Source organism: Pleurodeles waltl, chromosome 2_2 (assembly GCF_031143425.1).
Source record: "Pleurodeles waltl isolate 20211129_DDA chromosome 2_2, aPleWal1.hap1.20221129, whole genome shotgun sequence".
NCBI lineage: Eukaryota > Metazoa > Chordata > Amphibia > Caudata > Salamandridae > Pleurodeles > Pleurodeles waltl.
The window spans coordinates 1,143,930,316-1,143,950,370 of NC_090439.1; the positions used below are offsets into that span (position 1 = coordinate 1,143,930,316).

General features: G+C 45.6%; 1 protein-coding gene across 1 annotated transcript in view; it reads right to left on the minus strand.

The window, feature by feature from the left end:
- The window catches only part of LOC138282975 (GTPase IMAP family member 4-like), a 114,373-nt gene that overhangs the window by 23,756 nt on the left and 70,562 nt on the right, over positions 1-20,055 (minus strand). Inside the window, exons 4-5 of the mRNA XM_069221063.1 lie at positions 12,293-12,394; positions 5,582-6,762 (exon numbers count right to left, since the gene is read on the minus strand). Of these exons, the coding sequence (XP_069077164.1) occupies positions 5,582-6,762; positions 12,293-12,394 (1,283 nt within the window). The remainder of the gene's footprint in view (positions 1-5,581; positions 6,763-12,292; positions 12,395-20,055) is intronic.

Consider the following 20,055-nt stretch of genomic DNA (forward strand, 5'->3'; position numbering starts at 1 on the left):
TGCCAGCACTGCTGTTTCTCCTCCATGCCCGGGCACCCCGGGACATAGCAGAAGATGTCCCTGGGAGGTGGCAGTCCCCAGGGCCAACCCTTGCTCTTCAAGGGGGGGCAGCGCCCCTCTTCCAATGACTTGCTCCAAGGAGGTGGTAGTACCTGGGGCTGCGGCCCTGCATCCACTTTGATACGTGCCCCAGGCCCCCCACATCCATTTTAACAAGTGCCCTGGAAAGGTGGTGGTCCCTGGGGCTGTGGGGAGCTGCACGGCCCTCCTGCACTATATTTCAAGAGAGCCCCAGGGACGTGGTGGTCCCTGGGGCGGCGGGAGGGCCTGGACACCCCCTGTGCAAAATATAATTGCCCCCAGAACCTGACTCATCAATGGGCTGTTTACAAAACAAGTGTGGGAGCCAGCACTTGTTTTTTTTTTGTAATTTTTGGCAGATCTGCACCAAAAGTTTTTTTTAAAGTGCTTTTTAAGCCCTGGGGGTCCCTCTGGGGCCCCAGCATCAGAGCTAAGCAGTCATGGTGTCCCTACCCTTACAACCCAAAAACCCAAACCCACCCTAAACCCTAAAAATCCCCTTACCACCCAAAAAACCATACCCACCCTAAACCCAGTGTCTGATCTCCAGGGCTAAGGCCACAGCTCCCCAGCCGCTCCGTAGTCTTTCCTGCCAGCGCAACTTAATTTGCAAGCAAGAGCTTTTTCCTGTCCAGACTCCCGCCTCCCATGCAGACCCCACCCACTCGTGAGGACAGATAATGCCAGTCGTGGTGCGGCTGCTCATTCGTGGCGCCGAAGGCATGCCAAAGGCAAGCCCATTTGCGTCTGTCCATGCGTGGACCTCGTATGATCTGCTGCTACACTACCAAGGAACTGCAGACACTAAACCCCGGACCCTGCAACAACTCCTGTGGCACAGCCTCCCCATGATTAACCAAGAGACCTTTCAGTTGCCAGCACTGCTGTTTCTCCTGCAATGCACCCCAGCCAGTGCACAACAACATCCCCAGAGGATCAGCACACAAGACAACTATAAACCACAAACCCCTTCAATGCTTCCTGCTCAACGCCCCCTCTCTATCCATCACCACTCTAGTCACAGACATTGCATTCAGCACCGAAACATTGATCAATCCTTCCTGAGCCCCGACATCACCACAGTAACCCCAGCCAGTTACAAGATGCTTCACTGGGACCGCACTAACAGACGCAGAGGGGGTCTCGCCATCATTATCAAGGAAAACCAGCCACTATACCATCATTGATGATGACCAAACACCCCTCATGGAACACCTTAAATTCCGGATCCAGACCAACACAAACACCACATCCCTCGCCATCGACTCCCCACTTTATCTCCTACTGGGTGACCTCAACTTCCACCTCAAAGACCCCAATGACACCAACTCAACCACACTCCTGGAAAGCCTCAGTAACGTCAGGCTCCCCAAGCTGATCACTAAGCCCAAACAATGCTGGGCACACACTAAATGCAATCTTCGCATCCAGCGATCAAATCGATTTCACCCATGTCACGGACCTCACGTGGATAGACCACTGCATCATCCATTTCTCAATCGCCGATGCCCACCACTCCATTGCCAAGCTCCACAGTGGCCCCTGCCACAGCTGGGGAAAAATAACCGGGGGCCTATGGACTCAAACCCTAGATGCCTCACAGCATGCACCCTCAACAGGCTGTAAAGATCTGCACCACCTGGATAACCAGTTGCGCCAACAAAGTTGCACCTCTGAAATCAGCCAAATCTAACAACCCAATCAAGCAATCCAGCTAGTACACCACAGAGCTCAGAAACAACAAATGCAGCTACTACAGACAAAAAAAAATGGTGCACTACCAAACACCCATCTGACAGAGCGGCCTTCAAGGAAGACCCCAGCAACTACCACAACCTCATCAAGCCAACAAAGAGAGCAGCCATAACCTCCTGCATCAACACTGCAGCCAACCACTCCAAGGATCTATTCAAAATCATAAATGAATTCACCAATACTGCAGCCACAGAAACCAAATTTGACCAATCCCAGGAACTCTGCGACTTCCACTCAAACTACTTTCACAGCAAAATCACCGACATTTAAAACAATTTTAATCCACCACCTCCGACTTAGACATCCTCCCTCAAGCAACATCCTCAGGCCACGCCCTGACCACCTGAACCCCATTCACCATGCAGACCACTGACAACATCATGGCCTCCACACACTCAGGGACACCCTCCAACCCCTGTCCCACCACCTCTTCAACCTTGGATCCAGTTCTATCAGCTCAGTACTAAACAGAATCCTCAGCACCTACATCCACATGGCATCCTTCCTGGACTTATGGAAGCATGCAGAGGTCAGATCCCCTCCTCAAGAAGCACCCTCCGCTGACCAAAATGACCTCAAAAACTACAGACCCATTTCTCTGCTACCGTACCCCGCCAAAGTCATAGAAAAAAGCTCACGAACACCTAAAACAAAACCACCTGCTCAACCACTCCTAATCAGGATTCCAAGCAAACCACAGCACAGAGACGGCACTAATCACAGCCACGGATAACATCAGAGCCCCTGTAGACCAAGGAGAAACAGTAGCACTAATCCTACTGGACCTCTCTATCGCTTTCGACATGGTCTCCTACCACACACTTCTCAAGAGAGTCCATAACACTGGTATTCAACAAGATGCCCTCAAGTGGATTGTCTCCTTTTTCTCAGGCCACAGAAAAATCATCCGCATTCCACCCTTCACCTCCGCACCCAAATCCATCAACTGCGGTGTACCCCAAGGATCAGCCCCACTCTCTTTAACTTTTCAGCTGACCACCCTTGCAGACATCATCACCTTACAAACTCCTACACTGATGATACACAACTGATCTTATCGCTCACCAAAGACCCCCAAAACACCAAGACCAATTTCCATAATGCAATGAACAATGAACGACAAAGCTCCTCAAGCTCAACAATGACAAAACCCAGGTCCTGATTTTTGGGAGCAACCCCAGCATTTGGGCCCACAGCTGGTGGTTAGCGGAACTCAGACCAACGCCCAGCCCAGCGGACCACACTCACAAACTTGTCATTATCCTAGACAACCAACTGTCACTGAGATGTCAAGTAAACTTGTTAGCCTGCTTCCACTTACTCTGGATGCTCCAGAAGACTTTCAACTGGATCCCCATCAATGCCAGAAAAATGGTCATGCATGCCCTTATTACCAGCTACCATGACTACTGCAACACTCTCTACATCGGTATCCCTTCCCAGCTATTCAAAACACTACAAACTCTACAGAATGCAGTGGTCAGACTCATCATGAACCTTCCTAGACGTGCCAGCATCACCCCCACCTCAGAGAACTACACTGGCTACCAGTTTGTAAGAGGTGCCGTTTCAAAATCCTCACCCTGACCTTCCAAGCCACACACAATCTAGGTCCGGCACACATCAACCACAGATTAAACTGCCACAACCCCACAAAACATCTACGCTCTGCCACACTCAACCTCGCACAACCCCCCGCATCCAGCATACCTGCAGCGGCGGACGATCTTTCTCCCACATCACAGTTAAGTCATGGAACAGTCTACCCTAGCACCTCCGAACAGCCCCCTTCCTAGTGGTATTTAAGAAAAGGCTCAAGACATGGCTCTTGACCTGAGACACAGCACTCCCAGTGCCCAGAGACCCTTAGGGGTGACAGTGTTGCGATGAACAAATGACTGATTGATTGATTGATTGATAAATATTCACTTACTAACCAAACCCCATACCAACCCTAAACCCTAAAAAGTATCTTTCTACCCATAATCCCATATCCCCTAAACCTTAAAAAAGTCCTTACCACCCAAAAACACATACCCACCCTACCCCTAAAAATTATCTTACCACCCAAGTCCCATAGCCACTCTAAACCCTAAAAATATCATTGCCATCCCAAAATCCATGGCCACTCTAAACACTAAATTTACTGTTACCACCAAAAAAACAGTACCCATCCAAAACCCTAATATATAATATTTGTTGTAAAGGCATGCGTGGTAAAAGCATACTCGTGGTCAAATATTTTGTTGTTAAAACAGTTGTTGTAAAGACTGTTTCGTCGTAAAGCATTCATTGTAAAGGCTTCCATGGTTCCACATTTGTTAATAATTCGGTTTCCCTGGCTGGAGAGAGGGGTCCAATATCAGCCTCTCAAAGAAATGAAAGTGAATGTGAAAGCTGCATGGTGCATAAGGAGAGAAAGGTTTGTTCTGCACCACCTAGGATTCTGGATATGGGGGAATCTATCGTCCAATGGATGGACTGGCAGCAAAAGGCTTTGCTATGTTTAAATGCTTGCCACTGACATTGGTGTCATGGTACTCACCAGTCGCACATGAGGAGGGCTCATTAAAGCCTTTCCTCGTTTCAAGAGGAATAAAGGCTGTTTGGATGCAACTGCCAATAGTATACTTTGCTAGCAAAACTGTGATGCTAAAAAGCAAAACATGGTATTATTCTCGCCGCTTCCTGGGTAGTGGTGATGCAAAATCTTTCAAATATAATTAAACAGAAAATCCCTGGGGATAAAATAGTTGAAGATAGGAACAAATCTGTTATAACAGACCAAGCCTATTTGTAGACCACACATCCACCTCAAGGAGGTCTTTTGGCACTTCTATCAGACAAGAAATGTTATTGTTACACTACCTATTGGCACTCATTTTATTGATCTCAGACTGGATGCATGAGTCTACTGCTACACCAGTTGCAGTTACAGCCTTAAAGGAAATACTGTGGGCCTCATCTACAAGGAAATGCGTAGCGCGGTGCGGCTAGCATTCTTGCTGCACAAAGGTGCGTCATTTTCAAAATTCAGGGATGCACTGAATTTGAAAGAATATGATGCATCCTCATTTTCCCCTGCACCGGGGCTAAATTGGCTGCCTAGCACCAACGGAGCCAAATGTGGGCGAGATTGTTGTTGTGCAGGAAGGGATTTGCTCCTTCTATGTGTGCTGCAAACTGCAGCACACATTGAAAGAGCAAACAATGGGGAGAAATAAAAGTATTTCTCCTTGTTGTGCCACTCTAATATCTCCCCTGGGGAGGCATTAGTTTTTGTCACTGCCTCAAGTTTACGATTTCTCATAAATCTGAGGCAGTGTCAAAAAGAAATGGGTTATGCGTGGGTACGTCCACAGCGACACAGATTCCACGCCCCTTAGCCGCAGAAAACTGCATCGGGCAGAAATATCTACAAGGCTGCATTAAGCCAGGAAAAGTGGCTTAACACCACCTTGTAGATATGGTGCACTTCACAGCACCACGGGAGCGTCGCAAAAAGTGAAGCTCGGTGGCCCTTGGGCTTCGTAAATGAGGCTCTTACTTTTCTCACTATCTAGACCTTGCAGGTCCTATTTGTCATAAATTGGTATGCTCCGGCTAGTTCCTTTTGCAACAGGTTTTAGACAGTATTGGAATGGTTAAACACTGATACTGTGTGTAGGGCAAAAGAATAAAACATGATAAAAACAGAATCAACACTCAGAAGAAGGACAATACATGTAGGAGATAGCCAGCATACCTTGTTAAATACATGGTAGAACAATCCGGCTACTCCTGCGGCTACTGCTCCCACACCTTTTCCAATCTTGTGTCCAATAAGTGCTAAAAGAGGTGTTTGGGAAATGCCTCCTAGAGCTGCTCCAGCCAGTCCTCCAAGTACTGCTACTCCCACCTTGAGTCCGATTGGTCCCGGAATCATCTGGCCAAGACTCGCTCCTTTTGCTGCACCCAATAAGGCCCCTGCAAGGGGACAGCCAGTATCTGGTACAATGCAACGTACAGCTGCAACTATAGAGTTGCAAATGAAAGACTCCGCTTCGTTGCGTACATTTTCTACTTTTCTTTGGTAGACAAAGTCATTTTGTCTCCTTTTCCACCAAGCTCTTTTTTTAATTTTCTGTAGTTGGTCTGGTTTTATTTGACCTTGGTTTGCTTTCTTTATCTTATTAATTAATTTTTGGGATTGGGATAATATTTTTTTATCTTCCCTTTCCTTCTCTTCTCTGATATCAGAGATCATCTCTGCCTCTACTTTATTCAGGGCAACCTCAGTCTCCTTGTACATTTCTGCAGAGTAACACTCGCCACCGTTCACCTGGATCATTGCCTCTACCATCGCTATCAGCTCACGCCTCTGGTTTTCCATATCTTCTCCAGTGGATTTATTGTTGAAAGCACAATAACGGTTCCCGCAATTTTCAACCAAATCCTTGAGTTTTCTTTCAGAGTTTGCAATGTAGGCATCTAGGGGAGGCATGTCTGGGTCCTCATCATCCAAATCCTCTTTGTGGGTGAAGAGCAGAATCATGTACTTCACAGCCTCTTTCCCAAAGAGATCTTGGATTATTTTAGTCGCATTCGCTTCTTCTTCAGTGAACCGTCCCATGCAGATCACAACGACAATAGCGTGGGCTCCGGGAGAGCTGAGGACAACACATTTAGAAAATTCCTTAAGGACCTCCTCGGTGCACACCTCAGTGTCAAAAAACCCAGGAGTATCAACCACCACAACATTTTTGTCATCAAGGTCACAGCTTCCCTTCTTGCATTCCTTGGTCAGAGACTTAGACTGCATCTTTGAAATAAATTCTTTCTTCCCCAGGATGGTGTTGCCGGTGGCACTTTTTCCCACTCCGGTTTTGCCAACAAGGATTATTCTCAATTGCTTTCTTTTTGGATCTTTACTACAGTTAGGAAAATCTGTAGACAAAAACAGGTAAAGGAATTCAAATCTGACAAAGAGACCGTAATTGCTAAGACTGTTAGAATCATTTCAGTAGTGAATAAGATGTAAAAAGCATTGGCAAAGCTACTTTGATTGGCTGTTTGCTTTGTTAAACAAATTATTTTGTCCCTGACTTCCAAGTTTGTGTGCCTTTTTGAGTAGATGATTTGGTGAATATGGACTGTTTAAAATCTTGGATTAATGTGTATTTGCTTAAATTGATAAATGGGCCATTGCATGCTGGATAATAAATGTGTTAATGCATGGATGCATTACTGAACAGGGAAATGCACAGATGAATCAGGAACAAGGTTGTGAATGGATGGATAGCTAAATAAAATGGTGACAGACTGAATGCAGACAATGCTAGAGACCAGAAACCCTATAGAAGCCATATTAAAATGCTAAGACTTACTAATATTATGCATGTGCAAGTATCACTCTAGGACTAGGCACCATTGGGCCAATCATGCTCACAATATACAAACAAATGACACAGCAATGGCAATGCCATGGGTTTCAGTTGTATCTTAGGAACTGTTACCAATATGCCATACCAGCACTGTACCTGGGTGGGCACAAGCACCCATGGATCACCAAGTTCTGTTAAAAATGATCACCTTTAGGCCAGGAATTGCTGTCATAATATCATTATACCGTAAGCGGCTACCATCCGTCATGGATGTCCACAACTACCATCATTCACCAAAGCTTGATTTATGCAATTGGTGGGCCCCATCATGCCATGGATGTCAACAATATACCCACATGGGGTAATTCATACTCCTCCTACTAGTCACAGTTAAATCCACATTCATTGAAGGAATGTGTAGCGTGTCAAAAATACACCAACATTAACTTTCTATAGTATTGGCAACACATCATTTCCTAAACACTCAAAAAGTTATAAAAAAACTTGTGCCACTTAAGTCCAACAATAGGACCTGATTTATTACACTGTTTTAAAATGCCAAAGGAGTGCCAGCTGAAGCCAATACACAACACAAAATCAAAATAACAATGTACAACACTGCCTCTCACAAATAACACATTAGAAAGATACAACATAAACACAACACAATAACAATTCAAACAACACACTATAAAAATAACACAACCTACCATCGCAAAACACACAAAGCACTTGAATTGTTGTGCTGTTTTGTTGTCTTGTGTTGTATTGTCTTTTGTGTCATTGTTATATGTTGTGTGGCTCTTGTCGTGCATTCCTCTTTTGTGTTTTTGTAGTGGTGTGTTAAGTCGTTATTTCAAGGTAGTGTGAGGGGACACTGGACTGTTGTTATTGTGTTGTGCTAATGTGTTGTTGTTGTGCACTTAATGTTATGTGCTGTACTGTAGTTATTGTGTAGTGCTTAATGCCGGCTGTTGTCTGTTGGTTGTAATGTTGATATGATGTTTGGTTATTGTGGTTATATTGTGGGTTGTTGCTTTGTATTATGGACTATTGTATTTTCATGTTATGTGTTGTTGTGATATTGCAATCTGGTGGAGCTGTGTTTCGACATTTCTATACCTCAACTGTTTAGGGGTGGCAGGGCATTAAACATGGTTATTTAGTCAGTGAACTGATAATGCAGTGAGATAGCATAGAGGAGGAAGAAGTTTGTTGTTGAAAGTTGATAACATGGTGCTATTAGATGCATTGCTGGGCATGGTACTATAGTGGATGGTAGCAAAGTGTCAGGATTTGGTAAGTGGTGATGGTGACTGGCATTGTAGTTCTGTTGGGTGGTAGTACAGTGGTGAAGTCACAGTACAGTGATGTGAGTGTGGCAGTGAGGTGGTGATGAACACATTCTCCTATGAGGTGGTTTTGTGGTGTTGGTGATAACTGTATGAAGGGCTTGATAGTTTGCTATGTTTTAGTTTAGTTGTGCTATGGGTGGAGTGGAGTCTAGAATTATGGATTTGTTTGTATGTTGTCAGTGGGCTTGAGGGAGGACTTACATTTTGTGCTTTGTACTGTGGTTATCGGTAGTGGAAGATCAGTAATATGACGTGGACTGCAGTGATGTGGGGTTAGAACGGTGATGGAGTAGATGTGTGGTGCTGAGAGGTGGTAGTGCATTTGTTGGGGTGTGGTAGTGTGGTGATGGTAAGGTAAAGACTAGTGTAGAAAGCAGGAGGGTAGGGCAGAAAATGTGGGTGGTTTTGTGGTACAGTGCAGTACCACTGAGATAGAGTGGTGATGACGGGCTCATAGGGAGTAGTATGGGGTGGCCAGGAGGTGGTATTAGGAAGTGGTGCAATGCTGTGCTTGTTGTGCTATGTGTACACTGATAGTAGTGTATAGTGAATGTGTCAAGGTGTGAAGATTGGCTGTAGACAAAAGATTCCTGTAGCCAGATCTGTAGTGTTAAATAGAACCTGTTGGAGTGCCTCTGAGAATTGGTGAGAGTTGACCGTATGACTCAGAAACATATCTGGCAGAGTGGTGCTACACAGGGTAGTACAACTATCACTTAGCCGTCTTCATACTTATTTCTCTTTCAGCAGCAATAGACTTCAAGCTGGTCTTATTGTTAGAAAGGCAGGCCCAGACCCACATATGCTGCACTAAAGGCAGATCCTGAGTTTGGGCTGCTTTGTTTGGTGCTGTAACCCACGTCAAGGTCTTTCCCAGCAGTATGAGCCAACAATGCATGCACCATGTTAACAGCTCTCTGTTGCGCACAGCTGCAATGGACCGTAGGTTGTTTACACCGCTACTGCCATCTATAGTGGCGCAATACTTACTGATGTCTGTTCTGCCAAAGCAGCATTGGACTGCAGGTGCACGCACACTTCTACTGCCATCTATAGCTGCACCATACGTACTGCAGTCCCTTCTTCATAAGCAACATGTGACCATCACAGCGAGTGTTCCTACCGCTAGCAGTCAGTATATCATGTTTATTGTTGTCCTTTAAAAAATGTTCGGATGGACCACCACCGTAAATGCTTTTTTATGCCAACAAATGGGTGGGCCAAGCCGCCAAACTCGCTACTGTCTTTTTTGCATAAGGACCATTTACTAACCCCACTGAACGGAATGATATTTTCCCAAGAGCAGCTTGTGGCCTTCATTAGCTTGGAGATGAGTCTCATACAAATGAGATGTTCCCATAACCACCCAAGCACTATCCTTTATGTAGAACACGAAAGATGAACCAGGCCCTCTCTTAGGAGCCGCAACATGCTTGTCACTAACAGCTTTTCATCTCTCTTGCATTTTTAAGAAATTATGTTCTAGGCTTACCAAAGGTCAAAAAATACCATGAATCATTAAGGCTATACAGATAGTGCCCCTTCAAATTACAAGTCCACTAAAAATTACTAGAATTCCCCAACACAACTAAAAGACACAAGATACAGCACTGAATCCTTATCCCATCTGCCAGCATCCCAGCCACAGCAACATCAAAGCAACACACTAGAGATGCCATCAACACACTCCCAGCAACCAATACAGCACAAAAAGCAAAAAAATAGTCTAAATCATTGCTTTCTAAAATGGCTCAATACAACCAGAATGCCCCAACTCATACAAAATAACTCAGAAACTAAAGACAGAGCATTGACCGCTACAGCAGAGAAACAATGCAGTCAACTCAACTGAAGCACAATTTCACACACTAAGAACAGTACAGAGAGGTTGTAGAAATGTAAAATTGACTCAGACAAAGGCAGTCCTCATCTTATCCAACACAAAAACAACAGAAAACAATGCAGCACTTAACTACCTGAAAACACCCAAAAGTACACCACTACTCTTCAAGACGTCATGGAAACTTACAAGATGATGGATAATCATCAACTTGAAAGAAAACAAAATGAAACAGTTCAAGTCTTCAAGCTTACACACAAATACATCCATAGGCCATATCAGCCTTGCCTATACATTATCAGACACAGCCAACCATCATATAATGAAGCCCATTATTGGTCCACCAGCCCACCAAAGGAGCTCTCAAGCAGATGAGCACTACTGATCATTCCTTGGCTACCCGACCCAGCAAAAATTTCTCAAGTAACACTAGAAACAATAAAACTCTGAAAACCACACTCCATTGTGCAGAATCCATGCTGAACCATACCTTCAAGACATCGCAGAGCACTTAAAAGTGGTATCAGTGTCCTATGTGTGCTATGCCTAAAATCAGTGAAGACATGAATAATGTTGCCAGAGTCCTAATCTTATCATCGGGTTCACCCAAAGCAGACAGAACCACTCAACTCACATCTGCTAAGTCCAGCATATTTTGTTCATCCAAGACATGGTTGTGGCCCTTCTTGGAAGACGTGTAGTGGAGAAGGTGCACTATAGCGAACAAGGGGAATGGACAGATGTGATGAGGAGACTTGGTCTAGGTATCTGGCATCTCAACAAGTTCTTACTATTATCTGGCATCTCAACAAGTTCTTTCTATAAGTACAATTCCAAATAGTCATGAATCAATCAATTCCCCTTTTCTCAATCCGGAAGACGTGCTCTCTACAACAGACGTATAGATGCATACTGCCTCTTCCTGGTCAGGAGAAGTCATCACAAATATATCCAATGGTGGGGGATTCCCACTACCAATTCAAGGTTCTAACCTTTTGTTAGAATCTGCTTTGAGGATCTCTTTGAAATGCCTTGCAGAGATGTCTGCACAATTCAGCAGCAGAGAGTGCAAGCCTTCTCAGTGCCAGCAGCTCCCAAACGTTTGCATGTCACCTGAAATCTTCTAAACACCCTAGATTGCTCAGAGGCTTGGGAGAAATCACCTTTGATTCTTCAGAATGAGGAACAGACACTAGCGATAGAGACAATCCCTTCTGGTCAGGAAAGTTTTCTTTCTGCTCCAACTGATGTCTAGTGCATCTTCTTTATCCCATGAAACCTGCCTGCACATGAAACAATTTTCGTCAACACTCTTAAGTCACGCAGCTTGTGATGTACACCAGGAACAAAGAGATGGTGCTTGCTGGAGCTCCTGAGCCCCAGATGGATACTTCCCTAAAAGACTGGGTAGTTCATCTAGTGGAATTTTTTGTTCATGTCCTGTGGTCACTCTGGAGCCTCATTATGACAGAAACATCTTGAGATTGAGAGAAATCAGACTAGCACTTCAGGCCTCCCTCCTAATGCTTCAGGGAAAGCATTCATTGGAATGGGCTGATTACACTATAAGCATGATCCCTATACACAAGCAAGGGCGAGTAACGTCAATCATTTTGTCAAAGAAGGCTTAGCAGCTTTAGCTTTGAGCAATTTGCTACAACTTACATCTGTTGCTCCTACAGCTTTCAGATGAAGAGAGAATGAATAGGAGTGACATCTGAATGCAGGGTATCGGGTAATCAAATCTTGGGTGTAGCCCCTTAAAATCTTGGAGCCCCTTTAATTAACTTTAATTCCTGACAGCAAAATCTAAGTACAAAGAAAGATGTAGTCTTACACACACTGTTCCTAATGCTCTTCTAGGGTTATCCAAACCTGGAAGGCACCTTCGTCCTTACCTGATCCAGACTCAATACCGAAGGAATCTAGGTCTGCAAAAGACTGATCTTCATTAAAACTGTACAGGGAATCCAGATCATCCAAGTCTTCCATTTCAGAATCTGTAATAAAGAGAAGACGGTTACTGATAATCATTCATGCTTTTGTCTGTGAAAAAGATGATATAGGAATAAGGGGTTGATGAACGTGCACAACACCGAGGAGGTGTGGACCTTAGTAAAAGGCAGCCCAGGTTTAAGTAGTTTGTAACTCAGCAAAGTCTACATGCACCATTGTAGTTAAAAAAAGTTCTCATGATCTAGAGGTACGGTGTGAAAACCAAGTACGCATGGGGTCTTTGTGTTGACCAACCATGGTGTTGCCAATGAAAATTCAAGTGTCCATGGTAATGCTAGAGATTCTCCTAAATTCTCCTAACGAAGCACAGATAAGTGCTGATTTATAATTGTCATGATACAGAAGATGAATGACCCACCTGACCATACAGTGGAAAATAGAACAACATCGATGCACTGTACATACAGACATAAATGGACACAAACGAGGCAGAAATTAGGGAAAATGCAGGTATTAGCACACAACCTCTCCATGCAGACAGCAGCACTGGATAAAGACCATCTAAAGCAATTTTAAGTTTACCTTTCTGTGAAATACAAAATTCTGTAGAAGTATTCCCTAGCAGTTCCCAACATACCCCCCTTACATTTCCTCATCAGAGCTTAGATGTCTTAGCAACCAAACATGAGGTAGCAACAAGGAGAAGTACAACTATCCTCTGACACTCATGCAGGGGACAATGAAATGTGACTAGAGCATATGTGTAAGAAAACAGTAAAATGAAATAAAAGACGTAAAGAAAAAAAATGGCAAACCTTCCTGGGCTAGGCAGGCAGTTAATATAAGTATTGATCTTCGCTTGAGTAGAACAGGTACTGTGAACGAAGAAGGAAGATCTGGTACACAACCAAAAGCAGACAAAGATGACAGGTAAACTTTCACAGTACCCTTTGCAAAGCCTTGCCAGGGAAAAAAGATCACAAAACATCAGACAATTGCCCCTTGAGCGGATCCACTATTTTTAGAAACATCATGCAACAAAACATTGTCAATGGGTGGAATAAACTCTTTTTGAGGAGGGAAGAGAGCAGCAATTATGATATTCAGAAACTTTGATCTAAACGGAAGCCACTCAAATTGCATTGTTCAATCTTGATTGATACTCTGAAGATTCAGTTAAAAGACCTGCCCTCCATCTACATCCTCTTAGAGCAGAAGAAAAGGGCAAGGAGAGAAGCAAAGCAGCTCTGAAGACTACTGCTTTCAGGTTCAGTATGGCTCAAGCAGGATCACCTGCACACTGTCCAACCTTAGCCTTCTCAGAACAGGATGAGCAAAGGGTGTGAGAGGGAACTCAGTGTGAATACACTGAATACACTGGCTAATACCCTCAGTCTAAAACTGCACAGTACAGAACAGCAGGCAGTGAGCATGTTTGTGAGTGACAAACAAGTCCACCTGTGGAACACCCCAGAGTGTGTGCCTCAGCTGAAACCACCATTTGTAATTGCCAAAGATGATGACTGTTCAAATCATCCACCCACGTATCAAGGGATCCTGTCGAATGACTGCTAGACAGTGAGAGATTGTGACTTTTCTGACAGTGCTATACCTTCAGTGCTACCACACAGGAGACGAGTGCCCACACCTCCCTGTTGCTTGATGTAGCAGGTAACAGTCATGAAGACTCTGAGGTCTTCAAATGCTCAACCATGACCAGAAGGCAGAAGCGCCTTGAGGACCAACTAAGCCACCAGCAGCTCTAGAATGTTAATGTGGCACCTCCTATCTACAGCAGACCAGGAGATAAACCCCTACCTGAAACACCGCCACTATAACCTGAATGTTCCAGACAGAAAGACAAAGAACACTCATAGACATCACAGAATGAAGCACTGGCACTGGATGGGTAGGCGGTGCGAGGAGGGGTAGCTGATCAATAACCTTATGCTAAAGATAATGGCAACCCTGCTTTGAAGGTGGCTGAACACCCCGCTGCAGTAAGCCTGCCTTCTAGACGGTAGTCATGTTACAGGTTATTGTGTATCCCTGACTTGTGAAGGTGACCACAACCACGGAGAGGACCTTTGTAAAGAACAGAGGCACTAATGTAACAGCAAACAGAAGCACTGCACACTGGTAGGGGGTGTAGCCCACCACACATCGCAGCTACACCTTGCGCAACCATATGATCACTTTCTGACAATAATGCACATGCTGAAGATAGAATGAAAACAAACAGTTTCAGGGCTTCAAGGGCAACACGACTTTGGGTAAGTGAGAGCCTCTTGAACTTCTCCTTGCAGAGGCAAACATTCTGATTCAAAGGCCCTCATACTAACTGGGGACCAGAAAGTAGCAAGACTAACATCCCTATCTATTTCTGCCTCAGAGACAAAATCTATGGCCACCTTGCTTAGAAGAGACAGCATCTCTTTGAGTAGAATATATTTGTGCTGACATGGAAAAACAACCAGATGGAATGTAGCAGTAAGGCTCCTGAAAGGCAGGACATAACTATTTGTCAGTGATGCTGGTGGTAAAACTGGCATGCTAGAGATGCCAGACCCAAAGGGAAGATCATGGCACAGGTTTGCGTGGAATCTGCTAGGGCTGAGCAAGCCTTGTTATCAAAGAGCCAGGATTCATCTAAACACATGGCCATTAGATCATATCCAGACATGTCAGTGGATCCCTATGGATATGCCCATTAACCGGGCTACAGAATAGTCCATGTCTAGTTTGGAAAGGAGGAAGTGTATTTTCGCACCCCAGCCATCATTCATCAGTCTGAAAAAAGGGCCCCCTCATGTAACACCACTCGCCAACTGAGCCACACCCCAACAAGCCTGTGACATTCGAGGAGTGCAAGAACCAGCACACAGACATTTATTAATGCAGTGGTTATGAGCTTGGACTCCTGATTGGGGGACTGAAGGGGAAAGTGTTGGGGCTCTGCTCAGAAGAGGAAGACTGCACCACCAGATTCCCAGTTGAAGGCCGAACAGAAAGGAGTTCTAGATCACCTGACATCAAGGATGCCAGGCGTAATGACTGCAGGACTTGTCCCAGATCACAAGAATGGGGCTCTAAAAGGTAGCAGCAGTTCTGCAGAACACTGATGCTTTTCTGCCTGCATGTTTGCCTTGGTCTCATCGATAGGTAGTTCCAGAACTTCAGCCACTTTATGGATCACAGCTCTAAAAAAATCTAGCCTTCTCAGAGGGAGGGTGAGAATGACAGCTAAATCTCACATAGATGAGGTGTCCAGGCCAAGGGTATTCTGCTGTGCAACGTCAAGGTCAAGATCGGTGTTATAAGCATGAAGGAGATTGCCAGCTGCACTGTCATCATTATCAATGTATGGAAAAAATGGCGGCATTTAATTCACATTGTGTCAAATATCTCATCCAGCCTATTGGTCTATTGGGCGTGTGGCAGAGGTTCACACAAGGAGAAATCCTAAAAGACAGCTTGATTTTATCACCTGTTTTGACCACAATAGCCAGTATTTCTGAGACAGAAAGAGTCAATTCTAGCATTGTTGTAATCAGTGTCGAGTGGTGTGCCAAAACTGGTTGACAGATGATCAGTTGAAGTACCTAAAAGCAGTACCATTAGCATTGAGCCCACTGCTGACACCAGCGCTAGAGCACCGATAACATCCTGAGGTAGGAGCCGCTGATGGAAACTTGGCCAAAGAACCAGATGGATCCATGTAGCCACAAAGTATGCTGGAGGGTGTCTGAAAGAAGGGAATAGAAGGCACATGGCCTGAGTGAAGGTTGTTTTCTGCAAAGGATTAGCAGATGTCCCAGAAAATTTGACACACAGCTTCCCCAGCATGAAAATTGGTTTAGATGATGCCAGAATCAAAAAACTATGCTGTTTCCCCCTCAATTGCTCAGACCTTTCCCTGGAACAACAAGGCCAAGGGCAGAAGTACTCTTGGTTGTGATGTCTTTTGTGCTTGCTGAAAGAAGAATCTTCCTGGGAATGCTCTTGCTTGGATGACTTACTGTCGAAGGAGATCTGGAGAATAAATGGTTTCAATGAATAGAGTGGTTAATGGCACAATTTGTGCAAGATCCTGAGTCGAGGGAGACAACATGGCGGCACTTCTTGAAGCTTGCGATCTTTGAAAGCAGCATTGCCCTAACTGTACATTCCCAAAAGTGTAGAATCTAAAAGAAGTCAGCAAAAACGATAGAGAGGAGCTCTGGATCTGCATCTAAGAGAGTATGGAAAAAGATGGAACTGACCCCAGAGCATCAGGTGGTGCCTTATACAGCTCCATGAGATGAGATCCAGGGAAAGGGGTAAAGCCGTGGCTTGCATGGTATGGTGTGCACCCTGTCAAACCTGTGGAGCTCTTCTGGATTCTGTTTGGGACTGCTGGGGATTCACATATTGAGGAATCTGAAAATATTAGTATTCTTCAGAATATGTATACCTTGAATTACACAAGCTTAATTTGTTCTCAAAATACTAATATCAGGAATCATTGAGAGGTTAACATGGCAGCAGAGCTTGTGTGGAAAAGTACTTCAGGCAAATTCTCCTGGCCTGAGAAACTTGGACAATTAGGCAATCAATGCATCCTTGTACATGGGACATGGGACCGCAGATGTCTGCAACTACTGCAAGCTTGCTGAATAGTCAAGCACCTTTTCTTCATCCAATGTACTTCAGTCGAACAGTTAAGGCTTACCCTTGGATGGTGGCATGGTGCAGAGTGGCTACTACACAAAATGCATCACTTGCAATACATAGGCCCTCATAAAGAACATGGCGGTCTGGACTGCCACGCCAGCGGTGGCGGTCATTGCTGCCAACAGCATGGAGGTCCAGACTGCCATATTCTGAACGTGGCTGAACCGCCACGGTGGAAACGCCGCCACCGCCAGGCTCCCACCACCAGGCAGCCTGGAGGTGGCAGCGTTTCAGCTCTGCCAGGGCAGAGCTGCAAGCAGTGCTGCCCTCTGGATAGTGAGTCACATTCCACTATCCTTTCCTTGGCAGTTTACACTGCAAGGCAAAGGCTGGCAGAATGAGTGACTCCCCCCCCCAGGGGGCCCCTGAACTGCCCATGCACTTGGCATGGGAAGTGCAGGGGTCTCCATGCACAGCTTAATCGCGCATTTCACTGCCCGAATTATGGCCCTGTTTCCAGCTGGGCAGAAAAACTGTTTCCACCCGCCGGACCAGCGGGAAGTTCATTATGTGGCTGGCGGGGTTTCTTCGAGCTGGCGGTCTTCTGTCGAATGTCAGTGCAGCGTACCCCACTGAGATCATAATGAGGGTCTTAATGTCCAGGCAGTGATGTGTATTTCAAGAAGATGAGACCTTATTCAACTGTATTTTTATCACTCACTGATAAGGTTCTGTGGTTAATCTGTAACAAGACTAGGGGCCTGATTTATATCTCATTGGATGGAATACGATCTCCATAGGATGGTATGGGATCATAATACGGCGGGTGGGATATCCATCACATTAGCAATGGAGTATTCCCTTCCACTAAGGTCGTGGAGAGGTCTTATGGTCCAGCTGGAGACGTTTGGTGAAGGTCTTGGAACTGGCACACAGAGAAGGGGACCACTTGGAAACACACTGCACAGAGGGACTTAAAGGTAAGTCTGCCGGGTCCCCTTGGAGGGAGAAGGTTGCAGGGGCTTGAGGACCACAAGGGCATAGCTGGTTGGTTGGAGCAGGGGCCAGAAAGGCCTAATGCAGCACAGATAGGTCAGCCAGACTTCATGCATCTTGGAGTCCTCGTGGTCAGTGGCAGGCAGCTTTGAGGGTGGCTTGCAGGTCAGCAGGGCCACTCAAGGGGTGGATCTAAAGTGTCCTGAAGTCCCTTGATGGGTGCTTGCTCCTGTACGTTTGGGGGGCGGGAAAGGATTCTGCTTCTGGGTGTCCAATGGTCGGTGTCCAGTACCCCAGGCACTGGTACGCCACAGCCCTAGAAAGTCCTAATGCCACCAAACTTGGCTCAGTGGCAGGTCTGGCACTCTGAAACTGCTGTATGGTTTTTGGCTGGGCTGCTGGGTTTGATTTGTTGGTCACTAGCATGTCAGTAAACCGGACTTCACAGGTTCCTTGCCAGCAGGGTGCAGGAGAGTGATACCTTCACTCTGAGGGAGGTCCTTGTCAATTTTTAGAAGGCTAGAGGTGCTCTGGGGTTTTGTAGAGTCCTTCAGGTTTCTGGGTGACACTACAGCAATGCTTATTGAGTTCTTGGAGCAGCAGGCAGGGTTTGGCGCCTTTTTCTTTGTGCGGCAGGGCTTGAGTTCTTGTGCCATGGGTCTTCTTTGTTCCTGGTCTTCTGGTGTTCATCGAATCTAAAGTCTTGGTCAGGGGATGCCCTCTAAATACTGTATTTAGAAGGAATTAGGGCGGTACCTTGTAGGGGCCAAAAGGCACCTTACCTTAGGGTGGCTTCTTGTGGGAAGGGGACACATCCCTGAATCTGATTTTTCCCACCATCCAAGATGGAGGAAATTAAATGGACTAGTCACCACATCTGCCACACCTGAGGGGTGATGCAGGCTGAGTGTGGCCACTCCCCCTATTCTTGCTAAGTTTCCCGGCAGTTTTCCCACCTATGGTGGGGGTAAATCCATTGGGTTGCCTTCTCCTGATAGCAGCAGAGGTGGCTGTAACATTTCAAAAGCGGCAAGGCCTTTGAAGCTGACTGCTGGAGCACGGTGCCTGCCTGCAGAAAGAGGTGTTACACCTCTGCCCAGGAAAGGTTTTGTCTTCCAGCTCCTGAGAGCAAAGGCTGTCACCCCAGGAGTCCAGAATCATGTCTGGTGGTTATCAGGCTGGTTGGGCAGGGGGCACCTCTGGGTACATTTTATAATAAATCCCAAGTGGGGATTTATTATTCTGAGTTGTTTGAAAAAATCCAGGGTTCATGTAGCTGGAGAACTTGTAGTGACCAGTGTCCGGCACATGCATTTGCTATGGCTTCCCTGTACACTATGCCTAAGAATTAACAAACACACAGTAAGGGCATATCTGCTCATGCAAATGTGCCCACACATGCATTATAGTGCATCCTGCCAGAGGGGTGACTTACTGTTGGACCTGGCCTTTTTGACAGGGTCATCCCCAAACTTTTTGCCTCCTTCCTCCTATTTTTTCTGACCTGCTGTTTATGACTTTTGAACTCTGGGCACTTTACCACTGCTAACCAGTGCTAAAGTGCATATGCTCTCTGTGTAAATTGTACTGGTGATTAGTTTATCCAGGATTGGCTATTTGATTTACTTGTAAGACGCTAGTAGAGTGCACTATATATGCCTAGGGCCTGTAGATTAAATGCTACTAGTGGGCCTGCAGCACTGGTTGTGCCACCCACTTAAGTACCCCATTAACCTTGTCTCAGGCCTGTCATTGCAAGGCCTGCGTGTGCAGTTTCACTGCCACTTCGACTTTAAAAGTACTTGCCAAGCCTAAAACGCCCCTTTTTCTACATATAAGTCACCCCTAATGTGTGGCCTGGGTAACCCCTAAAGCAGGATGCTGTGTGGGTAAAAGGCAGGACATGTACCTGTGTAGTTTATATGTCCGGGTAGTTTAAAACTCCTAAATTCGTTTTTACACTACTGTGAGGCCTGCTCCCTTCATAGGCTAACATTGGGGCTGCCCTCATAGAATGTTGAAGTGGTAGCTGCTGATCTGAAAGGAGTAGGAAGGT